The sequence below is a fragment of the Bactrocera oleae genome, chromosome 5 (assembly GCF_042242935.1).
Source record: "Bactrocera oleae isolate idBacOlea1 chromosome 5, idBacOlea1, whole genome shotgun sequence".
NCBI classification, from domain to species: domain Eukaryota; kingdom Metazoa; phylum Arthropoda; class Insecta; order Diptera; family Tephritidae; genus Bactrocera; species Bactrocera oleae.
The window spans coordinates 13,869,980-13,895,968 of NC_091539.1; the positions used below are offsets into that span (position 1 = coordinate 13,869,980).

The following is a 25,989-nucleotide window of genomic DNA, read 5'->3' on the forward strand; positions in this document are numbered from 1 at the left end:
CTCCAACTTTGTTCTCTAGAGTTCTCCGAGCTTCATTCCATCGATGGCACTTAAATAAGGTATGGTTTGCATCATCGAGTGGTTCGTCTCCGAAAATACATGCAGGGCTCTCGGCTTTACCCATGTTATACAGGTATTTTCGAAAATAACCGTGGCCGGAGAGCATCTGTGTTAGGTAGTAGTTCACCTCGCCGTGTTTTCTACTGTGCCATGTCTCTATATCTTTGATCAAATTGGCGGTCCATCTCCCTTTGCGCTCCCTTGTCCACCAATCTTGCCAAAATTCGAGTGTTTGCTTCCTTGCTTGTTGTCTTGTTTGCATGTGTATTTCGGTTCCATTTTTCTTCCATAACCAGAGTTTTCTTCTCTCCTTTGCAAGTAGATCTATTGGGATTATGCAGCTTATCACTAGCACTGCGGATTCGGATACAGTGCGGTAAGCCGAGGCGACTCTCAGGGCTGCTGTTCTCTGCACCTTAGCAACTACTTTTCGTCTATGTATCACATTTAATGTATCGGCCCACAGTTCATTACCATATAATAGCACTGACTGTGTTGTGTCCATGAGCAGTTTCCTTCTGCTTGCAAGCGGACCTCCGATGTTTACCATAAGTCTTGAAAGCGACATGGTTATATTGGCTGACTTTTTAGCAGCATGCTGAATTTGAGCCCAGTACGTCAGTTTGTTGTCCATTCTTATACCTAGGTATTTTAGGGTTTTCGTCATTTGTATGATTTCTGAATGAACTTTCATGTTCCCCTCCAACGGGATATGTTTCCTAGTGAGCAGGATCTGCTCGGTTTTTTCTGCGGCTGGGCTAAGGCCGTGTGAGTTCACCCGTGTCTGTGCTCGCAGCATGACTTGTTTAAGTCTGCGTCTGGCTATGTCGGTATTACGAGCTATTATGACGGCAGCGATGTCGTCCGCGTACCCAACGAGGTAGCAGTCGTCTGGCATTTCGACGTTTAAAATTCCGTCGTAGCTGACGTTCCATAGGTCTGGTCCAAGTATGGATCCCTACGCTGCTCCGAAGGTGATTTCTTTTCTTTGAGGGCCGTCCCTTGTGTCATATAGCAGTTCCCTGTCTTTAAGATAGCTTCGTATCATTTTCATCAGGTAGGGAGGCGTTTTGAATGGGCTTTCTAGTGCATCTATCATATTTATCCATTTTACGCTATTGAATGCATTTCTTATGTCTATTGTTGCGAGGAGGACTATTGGCCTCGAGGAGTTGTTCTTCCGATTGGCTTCGTCCACGCTGCGCACGACGTCTTCAACGGCTCCGATTGTGGACCTGCCTGGTCTGAAGCCATGTTGTCGCTCTGATAAGCCTCCAGCATTGTTTATGGCGCCTATTATGCGGGGTTTCAACAGCCTTTCTAGTAACTTTCCTGCTGTATCTAGCATGCACAGAGGTATGTATGCTGATGGTGTTTCTGGGTTTCCTTTTCCTTTACTTATCAGGGTCAGATGTTGTCTCTTTCCTACTTCTGGGAAGATTCCCTCGTTCAAACATACATTATACATGGATAACAATAAGTGAGGACGTTCTGCGGCGATTAGCTTTATCACTTCCACTGGTATCCCGTCAGGGCCGGGGGCTATTTTGTTCTTTAAAGTTCTGCGGCCATGCTCATTTCCTCCAGAGTTAACGGTGGGCATGAGATCTCTTGCATATACCCTGGTGGGTCTCTTCCAAGGACATGGGTTGGGAACAGAGTGTTTACGATGTGCTCCATGGCTGCAGCGTTTAACTCTGGAATGGACTGTTTCGCCCCGTGCTTTCTCATTACGATCTTGTATCCGAGACCCGCTTTATCGCTACGTAGCTCTTCCCATTTATCTTTCTTTGCCTTTATTATTGCATCTTTCAGCTCAGTTTTCGCAGCTTTATTTTCATTATGCTCTTCCATTTCGTTTCTTCCTCTTCTTCTAGTCCTTGTGTATCGGTGTCTTTTACGCAGGCAAGTTTGTCTCAAATTTCGTATTTCGTTCGTCCACCAATAAACTGCTTTTTTTTGCGTCCCCTCGAATTTGTTGTCGGTGTGCCCCATTCCATGGCCTTGGCGTTGAAATCCGGCTATGATTAAGTGCCGAGTTGGGTCATGCGCGGCATCCTCAGTGGCATCGAGCTTTGCTTGGAATTCTGAGATAGAATCGCTCGGTGTCAGGTAGCAGCTAATTATCGTGATGTTTTCGTTGCTTATCCAGACAAAACCATTTCCTCTGGAAAGAGGAACATGCCACCTCAGCGGGTGCTTGTTGTTTTGAAGCCGCTGCTTTCCGTTAGCCAAATTGCCGCTGTTGCGGTGATGTCCTCCAACCATGTTCCGTCTTGCACTATCCTGTATTGCTCGCTGATGATTGCTACTTCGGTTCCGAATTCCAGCATGAGCTGTGGTAGCAGGGAGTCAGCGGTTTTGCTTCTGTGCATGTTACACTGCAAGATCTTCATATCCTCATTTGTTCCCTGTACGACTCACACGTGCGAGACCCTGGGATATGCTCTGTTTGGCTATGCTTTTGTTCCACACAGAGGCAACAGCTCGGTGTGTTTGTGCAATCTTTCAGCTTGTGCCCGGATTTCCCGCAACGTATGCATAATCCTTGGCCTTTCCTATCAGGCCCTTTGCACTCCCATTGTAGGTGAGCGAAGTTGAAGCATCTGTAGCATTTTTTGACTTCTTTCATAAGCTTCATTTTGCAGCTGATCCATCCTATTTTTATGTGGCCTTCCTTAAGTAACCTGTTTGCGTTGTCTGCTGTCAATGTCACATATGCGCATATTTGTTCGCGAGTGTTTGGGGTGCTGGTCCTCACTGTTATTTCTTCAACTGCTTCTTCTAGTAGTCTTCTTACTGAGGACGTAACTTCTGCTGCGGTAGTTTGGTAGTCGAGGTCTCGGATCTCTATTGTGGCTTTCTGCTTCAGCTCGCTTATAGAAGCTATACAACGTAGGTTGTTTTTAAGCGCGTTTTGGAGCTCTGGTTTTGGTTTTTCTCCTTTCTGCAGTTCGAGGAGCCGGGCCCCTGATTTTGTTTTCCGTATTGCCCGGACTTCCACCTTGTCTTGATCCACCATGACGTATGGTTTGGAGCACCTCAGCATAGCTGCGACCTTCCGCTGGTTTGATTAGCATTGCTTCTGGCCGTACTCTGGTTTTATTTACCCGTTTTTGCTGAAGCTTGTTAGCTTTCTGCCCGTCTTGTGTAGCCAGGGGTTTGTTCTGCGATTTTGTCTCATTCTGTCTGCTGTTTCTTTTCCCTTTAACTACATGCCACACGGTCCTCGCCCCCTTTTCTCTGACTCCTGTTCTACTGAGCTGGATGCAGTCCATTTAGGAAGAGCTGTCACTGGCGTTGAAACATTTGCATTTTTATTGCATGCTTCTAGGGATTTAGTTGCGTTTTTGCGCCTTGTATCTTTTTCTGCCTTTATCCAGTTCCGTCGCAGGCTAGCTTATGTAAAAGAGCTCGTCTAGCACGGATACCCCTTTTTTCACCTTGATGCTTATGTTTTTCTGTCTTAACATTGCCATCTTCATCTTTTTGAGGGTGGCGCGACACTTTAGAAGCGCCTCATTCTCTTCTGCTTTCATCTTTATGATAAACTCCTGCCTTGGGGAGCTGTGTTCACTTCGCGAGCTTTGGTCGAGACCCGGGGTCCTGTTTTCTGTTTGCCTGTTTGCATCTACTGGTTTAGGCACAGGGGAAGCGGTTAGTTTGGTTTACCCTCTCGTTTCCTATCTGAGGCGGCGAGCGCATGATTTTGCTTTGCCTTCTGAAAGCGTTCAATTCGTCGCCCGCTTGTGCTTTTTGGTGTTTCTCTAGTTCTCTAGTGTTTTCTTTTGTTTCGTTTTTCGTATTCATGTTTTAAGGGTCCCCGCTTCAAGCCGCTATCTCCGCTCGATCGTACAGTTGCATTTTCGGTCCCTGTGGTTGTCTATGCATTGCAGGGAGGCCACACGAGGGTTGACACGAGACCTTATGGGAATTCGTGTACATAGCCAGGACCATAGCACTAGTCAGGATTTAAAATCAACTGAGCCTGTACCGCCAACCTAATGGCGACGTAGCATCGAACGTACTCGAAGACCTGCCATGGTTTTAACGGGACGGAGGCGACTGTGACATTATCCTGAAAGCCAAGATGTCACTCTTGCATACTGAGGTAACAGAATGCCACAGCCGTCAGCTCAAGTTCAACGTTTCCAAATCATTTGTCAAAATCGTGGTCCTACTTCTTTGCTTTATTTGTCATCTGTGCTGTGCTCTTGGTCGGGAGCTGCTCATTTTATGTTTGCAGCCAACCCACATCTTGCAGGTACTGAGATCAGTATCCGCCATCTATGACCCCGTATAAGCTTAGCAAATTTGGATTTATTTATTTATTTTATTATTATTATTATAATTTTTTTTTTTCTTTTCGTTTTGTTCTCTCGGTTTCCTTTTGTAGCGTCCCTCGTCGCTCTGTTGCCTCCCTCTCGTGGGTAGGTGTTCCCTCGGGGCAGCCCCTTTGGAGTTGTGGATGCTTATTTTGAGGCGGCATCTATTCACCTCGTCACCGGAGACTCTTAGGATGTTTCAGGTCTTTTAAGCCGAACCCTCCTCTCCTGTCGCTCTTGGTCGGGGGCTGCTTATTGAGTATTCGCAGCTAACCAAAGAACTTAGGCCGTCCACAGCTCGCCAAGCTGCGGCCCTTGGTGGCCTGAGCTCAGCCAATGTATACGTGTATGTGGTCCATATATGTTATCATCTAATACCAGTAAGATTTCATTTTTCAGAAAAACTCTACTGTGAAAGTGGAACCTAACTGTATTTCAATATATGTATTTTGAAAATAACTTAGAGTTGATTATTATGAAGGTATTAATAACAGTTACATTGCCTTCTCTCTCTTAGCCTTCTCTCTCTTACAAGATAGGTATAACAGAAGTACTCGAATAATTCTAAAATTTTGAAAAAACAGTGTATTCTAACAGATGTCTCCTCACGAAAGTTCCGGTAACACCGTTGAGTATAACGCGTTTAACAAAATTAACAAGACCTATTAATTGTGACCTGCAAAACTTTGAACACATTTTCATTATTTATGAGAGCACAAAATTTTAGTCACGCAGACTCTCAAATCAACCACTGTGCAACGCTCAACTGTCTCAATTTACCAGCTAGCAAAATAGAGCGTTGTTGCCACAGCAGCACAGAAAGGTGTCAGCAGTAATTTGCAACCTGAATAGCACGTTAGCCATTCTCCAACATTCAACCATATTGCTTCTATGCTCGCATCTACTTTTTGCCGGTAGTCCAACAGCGCTCGTACGCAATACTCGGCAACACGATTCTTGCAAAAGCGAACCAAACAAGCAAACAAGGAACTTGCAAAAATAAAAGTCTGTAAGAGCACGTATGTGCAACAGACAAAAATGCATACACGAAAATGCTTGCCAGCTGAAAAGCAAAGCGCTGAACGTGGAACAACGGACCAGCGGCTACGCATGCGCAGCAGCGCACCGCACAAACGACCTAAAAGCCAATCGGAATTAGCTTGGAAATGTTGGGACAGCAACACAAATACTGTTAAATATGTGTATAAAGCAACAACAACTATTGCGCTTGCAACGAACACATTTTATTATGCAACCAAGTTTTGAGTTAGAAGCTCACCAACATTCTCTTTCGCAATAATAATTAGACTGGCGTATAGGCAAAAGTGCCCAAAAAAAATTTACTCATTATATACATACATATGTTGGTATGTACATATATCATGCAATCAAAGAATTTTGCAATGCAATTGCAGCCGATTATTGCCGAATCCACGGCTGTTGCAAAAACAGTTCATGTATGTGGCCAGTTATCCTTAATAGCAAAAAATGGCAACACAATAGCAACAACAAGTGCGAGCATATTAGCGCTGACTACGCCAAAACTGGTCGAACACTGGTCGAACTCATTCGGCAGCATGTCATCTTGACGGGCGGCGCGCAACAATCATTACCACAGAAATTATTATTAGCCATTGAATATGGAAGTTCCACACACACACATATCTACATTTATTGGCGACCACGGGCAGAATATTAAGCGCTTGTCAAGCTCACACAGAAGACTAAGTGAACCCCGTCTTATAGGCCGGTTTTTCCGCCACATGAAAAATTCAACTAAATCGAGTCGCAAAAGCACAAATGAATTAGCCACTCGCTGCACGGAAGCACGACAGGCAGTTGACCAAGCTGCGGCGCACAATTTACAGGCGCTTTGAGTGAGGAAATTCTCGAGTGCAACGAATAAGTAAATATTGGTAAAAAAAGCGTCAAAAATTGCCAATTAAAAATAAATAAAGAAAAACTGCACATACACACACTGCGCTCGGTTTGTATGTATGTCTGAGCCAATGGTAAATGGTGTGCCGCAATCGCGCAACACTTGCACTTGCGGTCTGCTATTCGCGCGCGCTGGGTGCAATAGCGGCTAATGCGCGTGCGCTTTGAGTTTTCTTAACACATTTTTCACAAGAAAATAATGCGATCCAATAAGCGCATAGCCTGTTAAAGTTGTGTGCGCGCAGTATTTCATGTAGATTTTTTCATATAACCCAGTTTTTTTGCGCCAACAATACAGAATTTGAGGTTGTGTCACAATTCAGGCGAGTTCGCACATGTGGAGTAAACTTTCGCAATAACGCTTAATTAAGAAAATATATTCTCCCACCAACATGAATTGGCGTGTAAATGTAGATAGATCTTTCTGCAACTTCTGCTAGTCTGTATACCAATTTAATAAAATGTTTTGACACCAAAATTTTAAAAACTAGTACTAAATAAGATTTTTTGTTATAGTTTATAGTTATGCGACCTTAAATGATATATAATAAAGGCTTAACCCGTCAGCATTCATCATTTCATCGTTCATTTACACATTATTCTACTTATGAATTTATAAGCATTTATTTAGAGTGTTTTCAAGTTGCACCAACAACTAGAGTTTAGGATTATGCTGATATAGAACTGACAAATGCCTTAATGAAATTTTAAACGAAGTCTAAGTTTAACATCCGTTTACATGTACAATATTTTTTCCATTTGTCAAAACAATTCTCCAAACATGAGTCCACATTTTTTTAACGCGCATTTTTTAAAAGCGTATCAAAACATCATCTAGCTTGCAGCCAAGAACGATTGAGGCAGGTTGCGACATGCAACAGATGGAGTTGAAAATGGTGTTACATGGGAAATAGGCGTGGTTGTAGTCCGATTTCGCCCATTTTCACACTATAACATAGAAATATAAAAAGTTATGTACCGAATTTGGTTTAAATCGGTTAAGCGGATCCCAAGATATGGGTTTTCACCTAAAAGTGGGCGGTGCCCACTGACAAATTTTGAACACCGTTCCTATTAAGTCACCTCATACTATTCCAGGGATGAAATTTAGTGTTTAGTGCTTGATTTATCGCGCTTTGAGTAGTTTTTAACAGTACCGTTATATGGGGAGTGGGCGGAGTTGCCACCCGATTTCAACTATTTTCACACCGTCAATAGAAGTGCTAAAAACATTTGCTTCCAGTGAATTTTGTTATTATAGCATTAGCGGTTTAGGAGATATGCACATTAAAGCTATTAGAGGCGGGACCACGCCCACTTTTAAACAAACATTTTAACTGCAGATGCCCCTCCCTAATGTGATTCTTGTATCTTATTGTGGAGCTTAGTTATGGCAATTTATTTGTTTTTGATTAATGGCGTTTTGTGGGCGTGGCAGTGGTCCGATTACGCCCATCTGCAATACCAACCGTTTCACGGTACCAAGAAACATGTCTACCAAGTTTCATAAAGATATCTCAATTTTTACTCAAGTTACAGCTTGCTCGGACGGACGGACGGATCATTTATATATATATTACTCTATATCTAACTCGATTAGTTTTAGGTGATACAAACAACCGTTAGGTGAACAAAACTACTTGTACTCTGTAGCAACAAGTTGCGAGAGTATAAAAATCATAAAACATGAAACAAAATAATACAAAGTAAGCAGAGAAAAAACTGCGAAAGCATATGTTACATTCCCAGAAAACGCCTTTTATATACTGTTCTTTTATAATTTTAAAGTTGACAATGTCTTTTTACCAATCTTTCTTCCCTCACTTTTACCTGGTGAAACCACTCTCCTTTTTCCTTACCCTAATTTCATAAATTATCCGTAAATTTAACCAAATGATTGCGGATATACATAGTCTAATTTGGTATTAATTTTTGTCTGAATATTTTCCTCAATTTCTTCATAAATGGATTTATTATGGTTTCCTCCGAAATTTTCGACCATCAACACAAAACTTTTCCAGGCTTCACATTGATAAATCTATATCTTTCATTATATTAAAATATTCCACCTTTCAACTTTTACTTACTAAGCTTTGGAAATTTTCTACAAATTGAATTAAACAACTTCCAACACTTTCACAAATTGCTGTATCCCTAATAAATTGATCACATATTAAAACCCTGAGTTCTTCTTGAGCAATTAACTTTGGCATAGATATCTGACCCTCCCTTTCACTTCCTCTAGTAAATTTTACCGATTTCCGGGAATTTGAAGACAGTAATATAGATATCTCCACGTTTAAGTTTTATTAAAACCTTCCGTATAATTTTCCACATAGATATTTTAGAGAGTGAATAACGTGATGTTTGTACGATTTGCAATAATCGTAAAAACAAATGCACATTAAAAACTTTCATGAATAAATTCGTAATCTGGGAAAATATCAAAATTGGTTAAGATATCCAGAAATATTTTTTTTTTGTCTTTGTAGAGCTGTGTAATGTGAAATCAGTATCTGTAATTTATATATTATGTACTTAAAATAAATATTTACCATTTCAAGTTGAATCAGGTTCATAAAGTCATCATCTACAAAATGGTGCCTGCTAATGAAGAAATAATAATAAATATGAGATGGCCACCGATCTCGAATTTTCCAAGAAAAATTTGTTCAGCGATAAAGCTCACTTTTGGTTGAATTGGTACGTTTATAAACAAAATTGGAGTGATAATAATAATTTGAGACTCCATTTGTCCATTTTTCTTAAAAAATGAAGGCGGTCATCATGTTACAGTCAAGGGGGAACGCTTTAGAGCCAGGAAAAAATAATTTTTCCTGCATAAATTGGGGGATAATGATGTGGTCAACCTTTGGTTCTAACAAGACGGCACTACATGCCATACACGAAACAATTAACACATATTGAATAAAACTTTCGGTGAGCGCATTATCTCGATTCGGGGGCCAGTAGCGTAGTCTCCAATATCGTGCGATTTAATACCGCTGGACTATTTATTAATTTTTTATTTTTTGGTTATATAATGTCGCTTATCTACGCAGGGAAGCCCGAGACGATTGACTCCTTGGAAGAGAATATTCGCCGCGTTTTTGCTGAAATACGGACCCAATTGCTGCAAAAAGTGGTCGGAAATTGGGCCTATAGTCTAGAATTTAATAGAGCCAGCCGTGGCAGTCACTTGCCCGACATCATTTTTAAAACATAATGGAAATCTTTATAACAAAGATAAATTCTTGACCAGAACATTAACTTACTTCTACAAGTGCAATATCCGTAAAACTTGTTTTTCTCGTATTTGTTTACTCATCTTCTTCGAGCAGATTTAAGTTGGCAAGAAGTCAATGAACGAACTGGGAATCTCCTCACTTAATATTGAGAAATTTTTCGAAATTGACTGCAGTAAAAATTTAATAATTCAACACGGAACTATTACGGCAGACACCCAGCCCATATATTAAATTAATATTCAAATTAAACTTGAAATGAAGAAAACTTTGTAACTTTGTTAACCGTATAGGTATCAATATTTCATTTAAAATGTTCTCTCATTTGTAAAGGTACTAATATTTATAAATAAACACTCATTTATTAATATTAGATAATATGGGTAAGTCAATGACAAACTTAAGTTAAAACAGCCTAAGTTAGTTGTAACTGCCAATTAACAACTAACACTTTTTATTTAATTTTTCGCGGTATATTAAATCACAGGAAAAATATTTATTTAACTCATCAATAAATGTCTAGCAAATAAATTTTATTGAACCTAACTATAGCTTTAACAGAAAGCATTTTTAATTGTAGTATTCAGTTTATATTAGTGACAGATCCTTCTAAGTGACAGATGGGATATGAGAAGAATACGTCAGTATTTTCTAAGGACAATTTGCTAATATTAGAAACGAAACCATATTTTCTAATGAACTTCCTACACAGAAATGTAATATTTAAGTATCTAAATTACTTTTTTCTGGATCAACCTCTTTAGGATGTCCCCTGCATTCTTAAAGCTTAAGGCACATTACAACACAAATTTCTTTTTAACAATTTTTTGTGGACCTTATCAGTATGGCTTTAGACCTGGAAAATCCACTATAGACCACATTTTCACAATACGTCAAATCCTGGAAAAGACCCTTGACAAACAGATCGACACCCATCACCTTTTGTCGATTTCAAAGCCAATTGCGACAGCTACTACATGTTCAACACTCGTACGGTCATGAATGACGTTAATCACAACCATCAGGTCCATCAAAAGCGGGAAGGATCTCTCTGAGCCGTTCGATACCAGACAAGGTTTTGGATAAGGTGATTCCCTCTCGTGCGTCTTCTTTAATATAATGATGATATCGTTAGCCTTAACAACAGAGCAGTCGGCGCAGCCTTTTTCAGCCTAGAAAGAGAAATGAAAGAGGTTGGTCTTGTAGTGAACTAAAGCAAGACAAAGTACCAGGAGGCCCCACACAAAGATTCCTCGCGTCTTGGGAATTATTTCACTGTAAGCAGCTATAAATTTGAAGATGTTAAGGACTTTAATTATCTCGGAACCAGCACTAGCCACTAATAATCTAAATCTAGAGATCAAGCGCAGAATAACTCTTACCAACAGGTGCTACTCTCTTGATGAACAAAATATATATACGCTCTATAAATGTCTCATTATTCCCGTTTTATTATACGGCGCAGAAACATGGACGATGACGAACCGAAATGAGAAAGCACTTGAAGTATTCGACAGAACTGTTCTCCGCGAGGTCTTTAGAGCCGTCCGCGAGTGCGATGAATATCGACGTTTATTTCCTTTCTGTATTCTATATTATATGTATATGACGGTATCCACTTTTCGTTGAAGTAATGGATGTACCTAATTCAAGAGGTAATATGAAGTTTCAGGTTTTGACAGGTATTTAATAATCCCAAATTAAGTGTGGGACCAACACTCCGTCAACGTCGTGGGTTCCAAACTCGGCTGAGCAATGTTTTTATAACTAGGAAAAAAATAAGAAAACTCCTCAAAAGTAATCACTTGTTCGGAAGTGGTCTAAATCTTTTAAGACCAACCAGTTGTGATGAAATCAAAATCATTAAATAAAAGCAGCAGAAACTCGGACAAATATCATAACTTCATGATGTAAGTAATCATTAGATAGAGATGAATACTTATGTATATCCCGCGTATACACTTTTTCAGTTCAGTTCAGTGTGAATATATAACTATTTTTCTCGTAGGTATTCAGGAAAATCACCTCATACACGTTCCTTAAAGAAATTGGAAGGGAAATGCAACAATTATCCCCGCCACCCCTTCCTTCGCTTGTAGCGCTTTGTTCTGAAAATGTATTCACTGCATTCCAAGCACGATCAAAAACTGAGACTGACGTCTCAGCATATTTAATCGTCCGCAAAAAAAAAACCAAAAAAATGCGTAACAATACGCTCATACATCACGTTGTCAGCATTACGCTGCCTCAATATCAACACGATCGCTAACTTGGCGCACAATAAGTCAACTTAGTCACCGGCCGCGTTGTTAACGGCAAACTGCTAATAAACTGTATGAATGGCGAAAAAATAACGAAAAGTAAAAGCGCAAAAAAGCAATAACAATGAGCAGCCGAAAATTGAACCAAAGTTCACAAAAGTACCGTGATCGTCGCGATCACCGACGCCGTTTGCCGCCCAATCGCTACTCTACCTTTGACTTTGCGTCAGCTGACTTTGTTTGTGTTTGCATTGCTGCCTTTGCTTGTGGTTTTGCATTGATTTTTATTTTCGATTTGATTACTTCACTTATTTGCCGCGCTGCCGACTACGGCTTTTGCTGCTCTTCATTTGTCAAAAACGCAGTTGACGCAAGCGCGCGTTGTGTGGAGCTTTGCGGCGCAGCACCGCTTGGCTTCATGCAAGGTGTGCAAAGCCGCACAGAAGTTGGCTTAGAGGTGATCGTCACAGCTTGGCCATTCAGTACGATTTGAGCGTTTCGTCTTGTCGGTTGATATGATTCGAATTCCAGTCGACGACTGTGAACCTGTGAACTAAAGAAGTGATTTATCTGATGATAGAATTCTTAGTAGTGCACGCTGCAGACGTTGCATTGGGATAACACGATGTGAGTGTGTTTGTGTTGATATGATCTTTGTAGAGTAGTAGTTTAGCTCTTCAAGAACATTCATTTAAAAAAAAACCTACGATAAGTGTTACATTATACAAATGCATAAACATTTATGAGATTTTCTCGAGTTATAGTTATGTGATATTTTAATAAAGTGAACGTTCTTGACATAAAAATATTTGCTTAACAAACAGTGTTTTTCTAATAATTTCATACTTATGCAAATATGCAATACTGATGGCAAAGTGCAGCGCAAGCTTCCATGCAAATAAATGTGAGACCGTAAATAATGATAGGGGTATGTGAAAAAAGTGGGTGCTAAACTTTGTAGAATTTTTTTCTTACAAACAAATCGAAATCTGCAAAGTTTTAAACTTTATTCGACAACAACAAAAGAATTTCAGTATAAAACATAATTGATTACAATAGATAAAAAGCTATATGGTGTTGAACAAACAAATCGAAATCTGCAAAGTTTTAAACTTTATTCGACAACAACAAAAGAATTTCAGTACAAAACATAATTGATTACAATAGATAAAAAGTTATATGGTGTTGAAAATATAAATAACATTTAATAATTTGTAACAGCTTTTCACAAAATTAAAAAAATATAAATTAGAAAAACTTCAAAAACAACGTTTTATAAAAAAAAGCAAAAAATGTTTATAGGATAATAAAATTTAAAAAAAATTTGAGAAATTTAAAAATAATATTTTTTCATCTAAGTAAAAAATAATAATGTAAAAATATTATAAAAAGCTTATTAGAGACGAAAAATTATAAATTAGAAAAAAATTTAAATACAACGTTTTAAAAAAAATTGAAAAATCTAAAAAATAATAAAATCTGATTTTGTTTTCTTCTAGCTGAAAAAAAAACTAAGATTGAATATTTTACCTTTTTCTGTTAATTAACAAATTATAATGTAATAGTACTTAAAAAATCTAATAATTAACATTTATTAGCACTATTTTTCTAAGATGAAAATTAAAACAAAGTAATTTTGTCATTAAAAATTTTTTAGAACATTATACTTTCGCAACAAAAAAGGACAATTAAATAACGAATAATATTAATTTAAAATAACAAATGTTATGCTTAAATAATATATAATTTTATTAATTTATTATTTTCAAATATTACAAAGTTAATCATAACTCGTAACTCATAACTCATAACAATAAAAAATACAAATAAGTAACATTTAGTCTTTGTTCTATGAAATTTACATTTTTATTAAAAAATCATAAATGTAAGAAGCATTTATTAGCGCTTTTTTTCTACGATAAAAATGAAATAGTTTTCATACAAGCACTTGATACCGATTGTTCAAGTTGTATCGCAGCTATATGCTATAGTGGTCCAATATTGGCATTTCCGACAAATGAGCAACTTCTTGAGGAGAAAAGTACAGTGGCAAAATTTCAGATCGATATTTCAAAAACTGAGGAACTAGTTCGTATATATAAAGACAGACAGACGAAAATGGCTAAATCAACTGAGCTCATTATGCTAATCATTTATATAAACATATATATTTTATGGGGTTTCCGACGCTTCCTTTGGTGTGTTACAAACTTAATGGCAAACTTTATATACCCTGTTCAGAGTATAATTACCATATATATATTATATGATGCCTCATAACAATAAAAAACAATGCAAATATTATATAAATTATATAGTTTTTTTCACTTAAAAACATTTTATGAACATTATTTTTTTTTTAATGTTGAGAATTATAAAAATTACATTATTTTTTGTTCCTGTTATATGACATCTATAGTTAATTTTTTTTTAATTTTTTATCATTAATTTTTCTTTGTACAAAAATCTATGTTCGTCGAACCTTCTAAAAGATAATAGAATTTTCCTCTGATCATCTGCAGCATTTTATGTAATTTGTTTAGTTAGCACATGATTGTGAAAGCTGTATATTTATATTAATTTAAAAAATATATTAAAATTTTCATAACTTCATCAAGAATTTGTCACTTATCGCCGTCTATGAATCCTAATTTTTATAAACAATAATATTATAATAAGTACAAATTCATACATATTTGAATAGTTTTACAACGAACTGAACGAGTAACGGGCTCTAAATATATTACGAACATATATTGAAAATTAAGCGAATTAATTGTGTCACAGTCGCTTTGATATGATGTAATCAAAAATTCAAAACACATTTAAATCAACAAAATTTAAAAAGAACTTAAACTCAACAAGACAACTTTGTGATTAACGCAACAACATGCGTCCGAAAATCGCACCCTACTTTATGGGCGCACACCTGATACTGCTCGTGCTGCTCACACTAAACACCAGCAGCAACAACCTCAATGCGTACGCGCTTAACACCGCCGAAACGGCAAATCCGACTTGTTCACTGAAGGACAATTGCAATTTGAATGACAACTTCCTGACAGCCACCGGCGAGACGGGCGAAAATGCAGCAAGTAAATTGGAAAATAAAATTGCCTCGATTTTTGAGGATAAAGTGAACTACAGCCTCAAATTGTTCGCTGATGAAGATGTCATCGAGTACAATGCGCACGAAAGTAATTTAACGGACCGCGCACTTATGGCAACGCAAACCACAGCGAACTTTACGCTGCGACAATTGCAGGACGCCGCCGATTTGGAGGAGGACGAGCAAGGTGAGTAAGGGGAAGGGAGATATCTATTTAGCATTTTTTCATATTTATGTGTGTATGTGCAAGTGCTTTGATAAGCAACCTAACGGTTGATAAGTGGTTAGATCGCAGCCATGTTGTTGTACTTGTAGTTTAATGTCCAAAAAAGTTTATTACGAAAATGCAAATACGCAAGCGTAGCAGTTGCTGACCTTCATTAAAATTTTGATGCTGTTGTTTTTTTCTTTTTTAAAGCAAACTTATACAAATCACGCATTTACATACTCACATACATAAAAACTCAACGCTGTCAGCTCTTTTCCTAAGTTTCATATACTCATATTAGTGCAAATATCGGCCTCTTTCTCTATTTCCTTGCCACTCTTGTATTTTTGCAAAATCAACTTATCAATTTTTGGTTGTTATTTTTTGGCCATACTTTTTTGTATACCTAAACCTTAATATCGAATTCTCAAGTGCGCATTGCGCATAGTTAAATATTGGTCAGGCATATACATATTATATATATTATATACATACATACCATACTCGTAAGCAATGTACGTGCACGCATTGGAATTGAAAATAATTTTAAAATTTCTTCGCACATAAAATTTCAACATCGCCACTGACCGTTTTAGCCAAACTAATTGCCAAACGAGAAAAAAAATAAAAACCAACAACAATTCAAAAAAGTAGCTAAAGAAAAAACCCAAAAATTCGTATTCTAATTGTAAACTTCAAACACGTCTTCGAGCGCAAAAATTATTTACCGCTCCAGAAATATATTTACCCAATTGTCATGTGGCTTTGCGGTACTCAAATGGTTACAAGGCGGCGAAAAGTATTTTTAAATACTTTATATAAACATGTAAAAAAAAACAAGAAAAAACGTTGACTTCGTTTGCACCGAAGCTATAATATCCTTCACAGGTACAAAGGTTCCTTACAATAACTTGATTCAGATCTAATTTCGTGAATCGGCAATAAAAAATATAATTTTTTTCCAAGCAGGCACTTTACTCCGATTGTTCAGTTTATATGATAGCTGTATGACATAGCGATTCGATCAAAACTATTTTTTCGGAGATTATATTCTTGCCTTAGAAAATAACTCATGGCAAATTTCGTCAAGATACCTCGTCAAATGAAAAAGTTTTTCATGCAAGCACTTTACTCCGATCGTTCAGTTAATATGGCAACTATATGTTATAGTCATCCGATCTGTACAATTTCATCGGAGCTTGCACTATTGCTTTTAATAATAATATTCTGTGTCAAATTTTGTGAAGATACCTCGTGAAATGAAAGAGTTTTCCCATACTAGCACTTTATTCCGATTGTTCAGTTTGTATCGCAACTATATACTATAGTGGTCTGATATCGGCCGTTCCGACAAATGAGCAGCTTCTTGGTGAGAAAAGGGCAGGTGCAAAATTTCAGATCGATAGCTTAAAAACTAAGGGACTAGTGTGCATATATACAGACGGACGGACGGACAGACGGACATGGCTAAATCAACTCAGCAAATCATGCTGATCATTTATATATATACTTTATATGGTCTCCGACGTTTCCTTCTGGGTGTTACAAACTTCGTAGCAAACTCAAATACCCTGTTCAAGGTATAAAAATAGTTTTAATACTCATGTGCATAACTCAAAAAATATTCATTCTGAAAGTTCTGCAAAAAAAAAATTTTGAATGGACCTAGAAGCGATTCATTAGGATTAAAATTATTTCTTAACATTTTTTTATAAGCAGATGACTCTCCTTTTTAAATCAGAGCTTTCTACATAATTTTCAGATTCGTTTAATTCTATTCGAGGCTATTTCTAAACTTTTTCAATATTTCAGCGAATATATATAAGTAAATCTGTGATCGAAATACATTTTATATGCTTATTTTTAGTTATAAGTTAGAATAAAATTTAGTTAAGACACCTCCACCTTTACAAGTAAGCGAGTCCTATCTCAAAACTTTGGATGCGCTTGGATCAAAAACTATATGCTTAATTCTAATCGGGCCAAACTTTACCCACCATAAACATGAAATGTGTGAAAAGAGCAATTCCTAGTTTTCTCTCAATATTTGCAATTTTCAATTTTCTTATAATAACTTAAAACTTAAATTCCCAAAACACTTTGAATGAGTTTCGTGAGCGCTCTTCAATAAGAGTTAGCTTTAGAATTAGTTAAATGATAAAGTCTATAAAATTATACCATATATATAGGTTGTCTGATTTTAAGTATAAATTGGCATTAAGTTTAAGTTCTTCTGTACAAATTTGTGATTCAAAATACTCACTCAAAAATTCACATCGTAGAACGAAGAACGTAGAAAGGAAGAAAGCAACATTTAAATTTAATACCTCCTGAATACCGCTTCTTGCAACATTTTCATCTCTTACCCAAGGATTCGCATTCTAATTCTGTAAATTTATGATATATTATATATAGGATGGTGTACAAAATTATAGAGTTGCGAACATCTGAGAAAGAACATGAGTTTTTTTTTCATGCGAAGTTTAAATTTTTCCAAACTAATTTTATTATGGATCTGATTTTTACAATATTACAACCAATAATAGTGAAAAATATTTCTTTTTATATTCGGGATGCTTAAGTCCAGTTTGTTAACGTTCTTTATACAATATAACAAAGATACTGGATAAGTAATACTTTAGGTAAGAAAACTGATTAACTTCGGCTGCACCAAAGCCCTTAACAAATAAAAAAGTTTTTCGTTATTTTGATCGTTCAGTCTGTATAGCAACTATATGCTAAATTACTTACAAAAATATAAATTATGAAACTAAACTAAATTTTAAAGTCAGAACTTTCACATCATCTAATTTTTAGATTTATTTACACTATAAGACTGTAACAGAAAACTCGAGTTTACAGGTTAGATTTCGAATTTTCTTTTATTTTTATAAAGAATGAGAAAACCGTAACGAAACTAGAACACTTAGCACTCAGTTAATTTTATAATCACGAATAAATGAGATCAATATACTTTTTTGTTACTTTGTATATATTTTTTCGTTTTATTTTACTAGTTATTATTTTTTCATGATATTCACCACCGCCTTATGTGCGTCATTTGCATATTTGTAATATGTACCAGTGTATTTGGGCAAAGGTTTAAATACATATTTATGCTAATTTAATAATTCATAGATGGGGCATAAAATCTTGTTTCAAACACGAAATTTTTATTACTTCACTATTTTTGAAATATTCTTGCCTACAAAAAATGCGTAAAAGCCGTTTGAGTAGGCCAAAAACCGCCCGCGTAGATAAAATTATCTATTGTAATATGTATAATATAAAGAATTTAAATTACTGCTTTGAAATACTTATTTTTAGAATTTTTTTGCAATATAAATAAAACATCAATTGTTTATATATGTAAATTGAAGGAACTCCCACGCGTGGCTATGGATAAGGTATACATTAATTACAAACTATTGTAAAATTGTATTTATGAATAAAAATGAAAACGTTTTTTCCGAATTTAAAATCACTTCCAAATTTGAAAATGATCTATACCAATTTTCTTTGCTCTGTTATTAAGCACAAATAAACATAAAATATTTGATGTTGATTTTTATTTCTTGAGCAGAGTATATTAAGTTAGCCACGAAGTTTGTAAAACCCAGAAAGAAACTCCGGAGACCTTATTAAATATATACATAAATGATCAGCATGATGAGCTGAGTTGATTTAGCCATGTCGGTTTGTCTGTGTATAAACGAACTAGTCTCTCAGTTTTTGAGCTATTGATCTGAAATTTCGCACCTTTCCTTTCCTCACTAAGAAGCTGCTCATTTGTATATGATATATACATACATACATATACATATTAATTTCCGTGCCTTTTTCTTTTCTTTATAATTTTTTTTTCAAAAGAATATGTCAATTAAGAAGGGATAGCAATTTTTTTTCAAACTCGATTTTACATAAACTTAATGTGATCTGCGATCGGTATGCATCTGTTGAACTCAATTTCCTAGAAAATTTTCTTATCTTATAAATCGGCTCGAATTGCAATGAAAATACCCTGCACTTCTTATGTTCCTAATAAATTCTTTAGATAATGCAATCTTGCAAACCAAAAATTTACAGTTACACATAATAAATGACACGAACTGTCAAACTTCCGTAGCAAGTGTAAACAAAGCCTTCCTTTTCATATCACCACCACCAATTTATTTTTTTCTGTCAAAAGCACTCTAACAAAGTAACGGCTAAAAGTTGTCGTAAACTCTATTTATATCATTTTTAATGTAGTCTGTCTTTCCGCTTCATTTCTATTGCAAAACGAAATATACTGAATGCTTTTAGGTTTACAATCTAAAAATAGACTAAATAAATTGTAAAGAAGAGAAATCTATAAATTAAATAGTATAAAAGAAACTGGAAGTTCAATATAACGTTGAAGTCATTTAATGCTTAAAGGGGTATTCTAGTCTAGAGGCATGCATTTCAGGTAATTTTTGAAGTGTCGTAATAAAGGGAATTAATATTTTTACCATCCATTTTTATTAATTATTTATTAACATTACAAGATTATTATTATTTCATAAGTATTAATAAATTGGCACGTGACCATACCTACGATTTCAACCCTCCTATCAATTTGAAACCAAAAAACAATAATGTCGCAATCTCTAGTTCTGAAAAAAATTTTGGTTACAAAATGGCGCCTGCCTGAAAAGTTTTTTTTTTTGTACCACTGTTTTTGACTGTTTGGAATTTCTTAAAAGTAATAAAAATTTAAAATTGGGTATAGGGATAGTTATGGATAGGTAAATCGGTCAAGTAGAACTTAAGAAATCGTGGGTATGGTTTTGATAAAAACAATTTAGAGAAAAACGTGCTTAAAGTTTCGCGTAAAGTTTTTCGCAGTCTAGGTCAAGATACCTATATACATATATACGAGGTGTGTTCAAAGGAAAAGGTAAATATTTATTTTTCGCGAGTTGTATACATTTGATTATAGATATTTTGTTTTGGTTATTGTATAATCAGACACATATTTTTATCATGTGCTTGCATTAGAAGCCAATTTCGATTAGTAGTTTGTTTTTAACAACTGAAAAGGTCAGTCACGTTTTTGTGTACTCTTCGATATTTGAATTTTGAAAGAAATGGATCAAAGAATATGTATTAAGTTTTGCATTAAAAATGAAACAAAGTGCTCCAAGGCACTTGAAATGATGACTGTAGTATTCGGTGAGTCCACTTTGTCTCAAAACGTACCAGTGGTACAAGCGCTTTACAGAATGCCGAGAAGATGTTGATGACGATGGAAGTTGCAGAAGATGTTGGCATATCAATCGGCTCATGCCATTTAATTTTCACGAATGTTTTGGGCATGAAACGTGTGGCAGCGAAGTTTGTTCCGAAATTGCAAAATCTTGGCTCCCTGCGACTTTTTCCTATCCCCAAAACTGTAGAAACCAATGAAAGCACAGCGTTTTGCCACCATTGATGAGATGAAGTCAAAATCCAAGGAAGAGCTGATGGCCATACCGAAAAGCGCATTTCAGAAGTAATTCGAGGATTGGAAAAAGCGTTGGCACAAGTGTATTATAGCCGAGGGGGATTACTTTGAAGAAGATAAAATAGATATTTATATTGAATAAATAAGTACTTTTCAAAAAAATGCAACTTTTCTTTTGAACACTCCTTGTATGTAAACTAGTCTCTTAGTTTTTGACATATCGACCAGAAATTTTGCACACGTCCTTTTCCCTATAGCATATATCCGCCACAATAACTGAAAGAACGAAATCAAATGCTTGTACGAGTATGGAAAGTTTTATCATTTGACGAGATATCTTCAAAAACTTTGGCATGCATTATTGTCAATCTCCCAAAAAATTGTTAATATCGTTAAGATGAAACAATAAATTGAATTATATAAAAGATCTATTTTATTTTACACTTTTCATTTATTTTACATTTACAGCAAGTGCATTGACATTGTTTTTATTAATTAATAAAAACTTACTTTTGGGCGTCCCTGTAGGTTCCATCATCAAAAAGCTGAAGATGTTTGATTTTACAGCAATTAAATATAAATAATATAAAACCGTATGTATGTCATGAACAAAATCCAACTTCATTTTAGGACAACAAGAACCTTAATGAACACAAATAAAGATTAATTAGTTTTACATTAGTCTCACAATATTGCAAGAATCACTCGTAAGAAACGCTACGAATATGAATATATCTGCATGAATATATCTGTATTGAAATAGTATGAAACTAACATATTCGAATAGCTGTCAGGAAGTAGAAGAAGAGGAGACTGTAAAACATCTTCTATGCGAATGTAAAGCTCTATACAAGAAAAGAATCGCAACTATCGGTCGTGGGTTCCTCGATGACGTATCAAAAGTTGCTAATATAAAATTATTTGTACTGATCAGCTTCATCAGGAGCACAGGTTGGTTCAGAGGGGAGACGATAGAGTGAGGGAACATTAGTCCCGGTGGTATCACAATGGGTCTCCCATAGGCCTAGGTTAGACAGCTACTCTACCTACCTACCTAATATATTCGAATGTAACACTGACATTTCATAGGTCATTCATACGAAAAAAGCAAAAAAGTACACGCAGCTTGTATGGAAAAACCGAATTCTAATTATGAACCTACATAGTTCTGCTTGCGGTTTATTCTAGTTCTAAAGTAGTTTTAAAATAGTTTACAACTAGTTATTTTCACTACAATGTCGTTACAAACCATTTACCAATATTTGAAATAATTCTCACTTCTATGCAAATATTTAATTCTAAAATTTTAACAAACAAAAATCTATTCAGCAAATTTCATTAAAGACTCATATCGATTAATTCGATATTCTATTTAACATAGAAGCTATAGAAAATATTGCAGATCATTCACTTATACTTATTTATGGTGAAAAATATTAGAAGATCAATAGATAATAAAGAAATTAATGATTTATAAAAGCTCAGAGCCGCATAGCAGACATTAAATACCGTTTAAAGACTCGATGACCTAATAAAAGGTTAATTGACACATTAATTGCCGCTTGGGTAGGTGATAATTATATTCAATATGGGTGGGATTAAAGCACAAGCTATCTAATAACGGGTTTCACAATATTTGTTTTATATTGTAATAAACAATTAGCTATTAGTTACAGTACATTTTATTGGCGCTGTCTGTCCCTCTATATTGGTTGGGAATTGCAACTCATTCTATTTTCTAATTCTTATTTTCAATTGATGATAATTTCTAATGATGACTGAACAGAATTTTTGTTTACAAATGTGTCAGATGTGAATGTTTTATTTATTAGTGCATTAACCGGTCACATATCCGTGTTTTCGCTTTTATTTAAGTTTCGAAAATCCAGTTATTAATGTTTCATTTTTGCCGAGTCATTATGTGAATCTGCAATTAATTAATTCATTAATGAATTTGAGTCAGTAGTTTTTGAAGTGTGGCGAATCGAACCAGCAACGAACGGAAGAACCCATTTAGACTGGTAAAATCAAATATGGAAAGAAAGCAAGCGGTCTTACCACTTTATTAAGTATCCACATACACTCTTATGTTGAAATCAACTAGTTAACATAGTTGTTGGATTGACATGTAAATTTTTCGACAAGGAAGCAGAGCTCAAGCTTAGCGAGTAGAAAGCAGAGCAGTGGCATATAAAAATGTAGATAGGGTAATGAATTTTCAGAAAAAAATCTTTGGTCGCCTTACATATTTTTCTTAATATGAAGTTGTACATTCAGCTATTATTATTTTTTTTGTTTTTCAAACTATTAGCTATTAAATACTTTCATTTAAGGAACAATATTCTTACAACAAAAATAGAAATTTAAATTTCTTTATAAATTAACAAATTAAGAGTACTCTAATCAAAAACTGCTAAAATCGTAAAACTTATCAGCTAATCCTGATAAATGTGTCAATTTATATGCAATTCTTCATCTAACTTCTATTCATAGAAGATGAACAATGACTGGCGAAATATAAATATGTAGTATCGGAATGACTATTGAACTAACAAAACTAGTATTTGTCTCAATTTCTCGATATCTCAAAAAAGAAACTAAATAATAATCAGAAGCTAATAGACTTGCGAATATGCCTATAAGCTAATATAATATGTATTTAGAAAACAAAGTAAAGTACAAACTGCTGTGTACATAATTTTTTAGTGGCTAGTAATGTGTGAAAATATGGAGGTGGCAGCTCACAAAATCTATATCTGTATGAAAGCTTTTCAGACACTGGGGAAATTCCACTAATTCGCAAATTTTGTGGAGTAGCAAATGCATAGGAATATATATATATATTATATATTGCTGTATGTATTTTCTGTATTAAACAATTTGCTAAAATATTTTTGAAGGCCATGTCTTTGAACTCAATATCTGGAAAATATTGCATCTTTGTGGCATGTGGTCAAGATTCATATTGGAAATACAATTAAATGCTTGTTAGAATAGAATCTGAGAATTCATGAAATAAATTATTAAATTGTTATTGCAGTAAATACCGCTTATATAGGGCGGCTCACAAACTGTCAGAGTAAACACATGTACTCGACATTTTTATTTGGCATACTTTGGTAACATACCATCAAAAAACTTACACCGGACCAACGCTAGAAAATGAATGAGATTTTTTTATCGAGAACTGGGGTTCTGTACCCTAAACACAATTACATGTTCACTTTGAATGGCCGCTTAATATCCGGAGTGAGTATGATCCTGTCGAAACTTTACAGGCTCCACTGTAACTACTATGCTTGTCAAAAGCATTCTATGCTAAAAAATATTTATAAGAATGAAACTTGGCTAAGTAATAAAGTTTTCTGTGTTTTAATATAAAATTAATTTAACAAAAATCAAGTAAATTTTGGTATTTTTTAAGCAATGACTACTATATGTCGTTAATAAATTCGAGCAAATATTTCGCCACTTTGCAAAACTAAATGAGCAAACAAACTACATACGGAAAATTATTAGCGCAATAGATAATGCGTGACTCTGCAGTTACGACAAAGGCAATTCTTAAATGTATTCAATATATTACGCAATTAATTTAGTACTCATATGAAAATTAGTACAGAACTTAAAATTAGCATATAATACATTTATTTCAAGTTCCAACACCAAAAGGCGCTCCCCTTTGCTTTGTCAACACCTAGTAACCCCGCATAAGGTGTTGGCTCTCAGAGTTGAAAAATTTACGTTCTGTTGCTCAATAGATTAGATTGCTCGACCGATAGATTTTAATTGCCACCAGGACTTCAACACTAACGCTTACAAGCATATCCAATAAAGCGTTATATTTCATCATTACTTTAAATTTCATTTTATACTATTCAGTGAAAAAATCATAAAACTATGATACCAGAAATATATATTTTAACATATTTGTCGTCTTTTTTTCCATTAGTGTCCACATATCTAACTTCAAGCCGTAATGCGCCGTCAAAATTACAAAATCCATTTACCTACCACCAGCTTTGTTTTGGAATGATCTATAGAATTTGTATTGCCATGAGAATTACTGACAGTTCTTGACGTTGGCTGCCAAATGAGGGATGGCTATAATTCGCTAAACTCTGTTAATGTTATGACAGGGATAAAGTTATGATTTTTCTCCAATCATCGTTCCACTTTATATTACATTCAATATTGCCTCTTAAATTTTCTGCTATATTATGCTCACGAACCTTGTTAGAAGCTTTTCAGAATTCTACATTTACGCAATAGTCTATGATATATTGAATTTGGAGATGGGAATCTTTAACTCCGAAGTTGCAACTATTGGCAGTGACATTTAGAACGGGAAATGAGTGTATACAATATTGTACTTGTATTGTCAATATAATATATTAAGATCGGTTGACGATATTGCTGTTATGAGCTTTTCTTATTATATCGGTTCGAGTTACTTCTGCTATTGAACTTATTGGCTCTAATATTATATTAAGAAAAACAGTAAATCTTTATTTGTTACCAAACTACTGGTAAACATCCATACTCAAACTGACAGTACAGATAATATTACTCCAAATTATTTTATGAGATAAAGCTAATTTAAAGATAAAGTAACGCAAGCTTAAAAAATACAAACACATTGACATAGGTCGTGGCGAAATTCTCGTCATCACTGTTTTTATTATTCTTAAGTTGCTTCAAACCTCTGGGTAATTTAAAAGTGGAGTTAGGTCAGTAAAGAAAAGGGTGAAAAGAAGAGAAAAGAAAAAGAAAAAAGAGAAGAAGACCTAAGTGGACAATAGTGCTTTGACTTCATTGAAGGTATAAAAAGAAGTTAAAAGAAGAGGGATAGTATCCTGAATAAGCAACGCTCTAAATCTATATCTCAGAATATAGCATAGGCGAAGTGCTAAAATTATCGAAATATTTTTTAAAAGTCGAATTTCAAATTTAACTAAATTTGCTTTTATTTATATCTGTGAAGAATTATTATATCGATTCTACTTAACCTATGAGTGATTTTAATAACTTTAGTCACATTATTTTTTCATAATCAATTAAATACATATATAAGTACATATATAAAATATATGCAATTTATGTATATTTCTCAGCTTTCAACATTACAATGACCCCTTTTGGCTGTGTCTTTACTTGTTTCTACGTTTCTATATTTTCTGCATTGCAAAAGAATCAGCAATGATTGGTGCACTTATGCATATAAATATGTATGCTTATAATTATTGGTTAACATTTACCAACAAATATTTGATCCACTCAAAAGCTTGGCAGCGTGTAATGTGACATACCGGCAACATGAAGAATGGCAAAACAAGTCTGCGGGTTTTTAAACATGTTAAAAGCACTCAGCATACG

At 35.2% G+C, this 25,989-nt stretch overlaps 1 protein-coding gene across 4 annotated transcripts in view; it reads left to right on the forward strand.

Moving 5' to 3' along the window:
• The first annotated feature begins 12,297 nt into the window (after positions 1 to 12,297).
• Positions 12,298 to 25,989, forward strand: part of drd (drop dead) — a 43,261-nt gene continuing 29,569 nt past the window's right edge. The window contains exons 1-2 of one of the 4 annotated variants that reach the window (XM_014229954.3): positions 12,298 to 12,456; positions 14,534 to 15,125. In XM_014229954.3, the coding sequence (XP_014085429.1) occupies positions 14,720 to 15,125 (406 nt within the window). In that variant the 5' untranslated portion in view covers positions 12,298 to 12,456; positions 14,534 to 14,719. The other 3 variants (XM_036371227.2, XM_070109475.1, XM_036371228.2) reach the window with 3 other exon arrangements.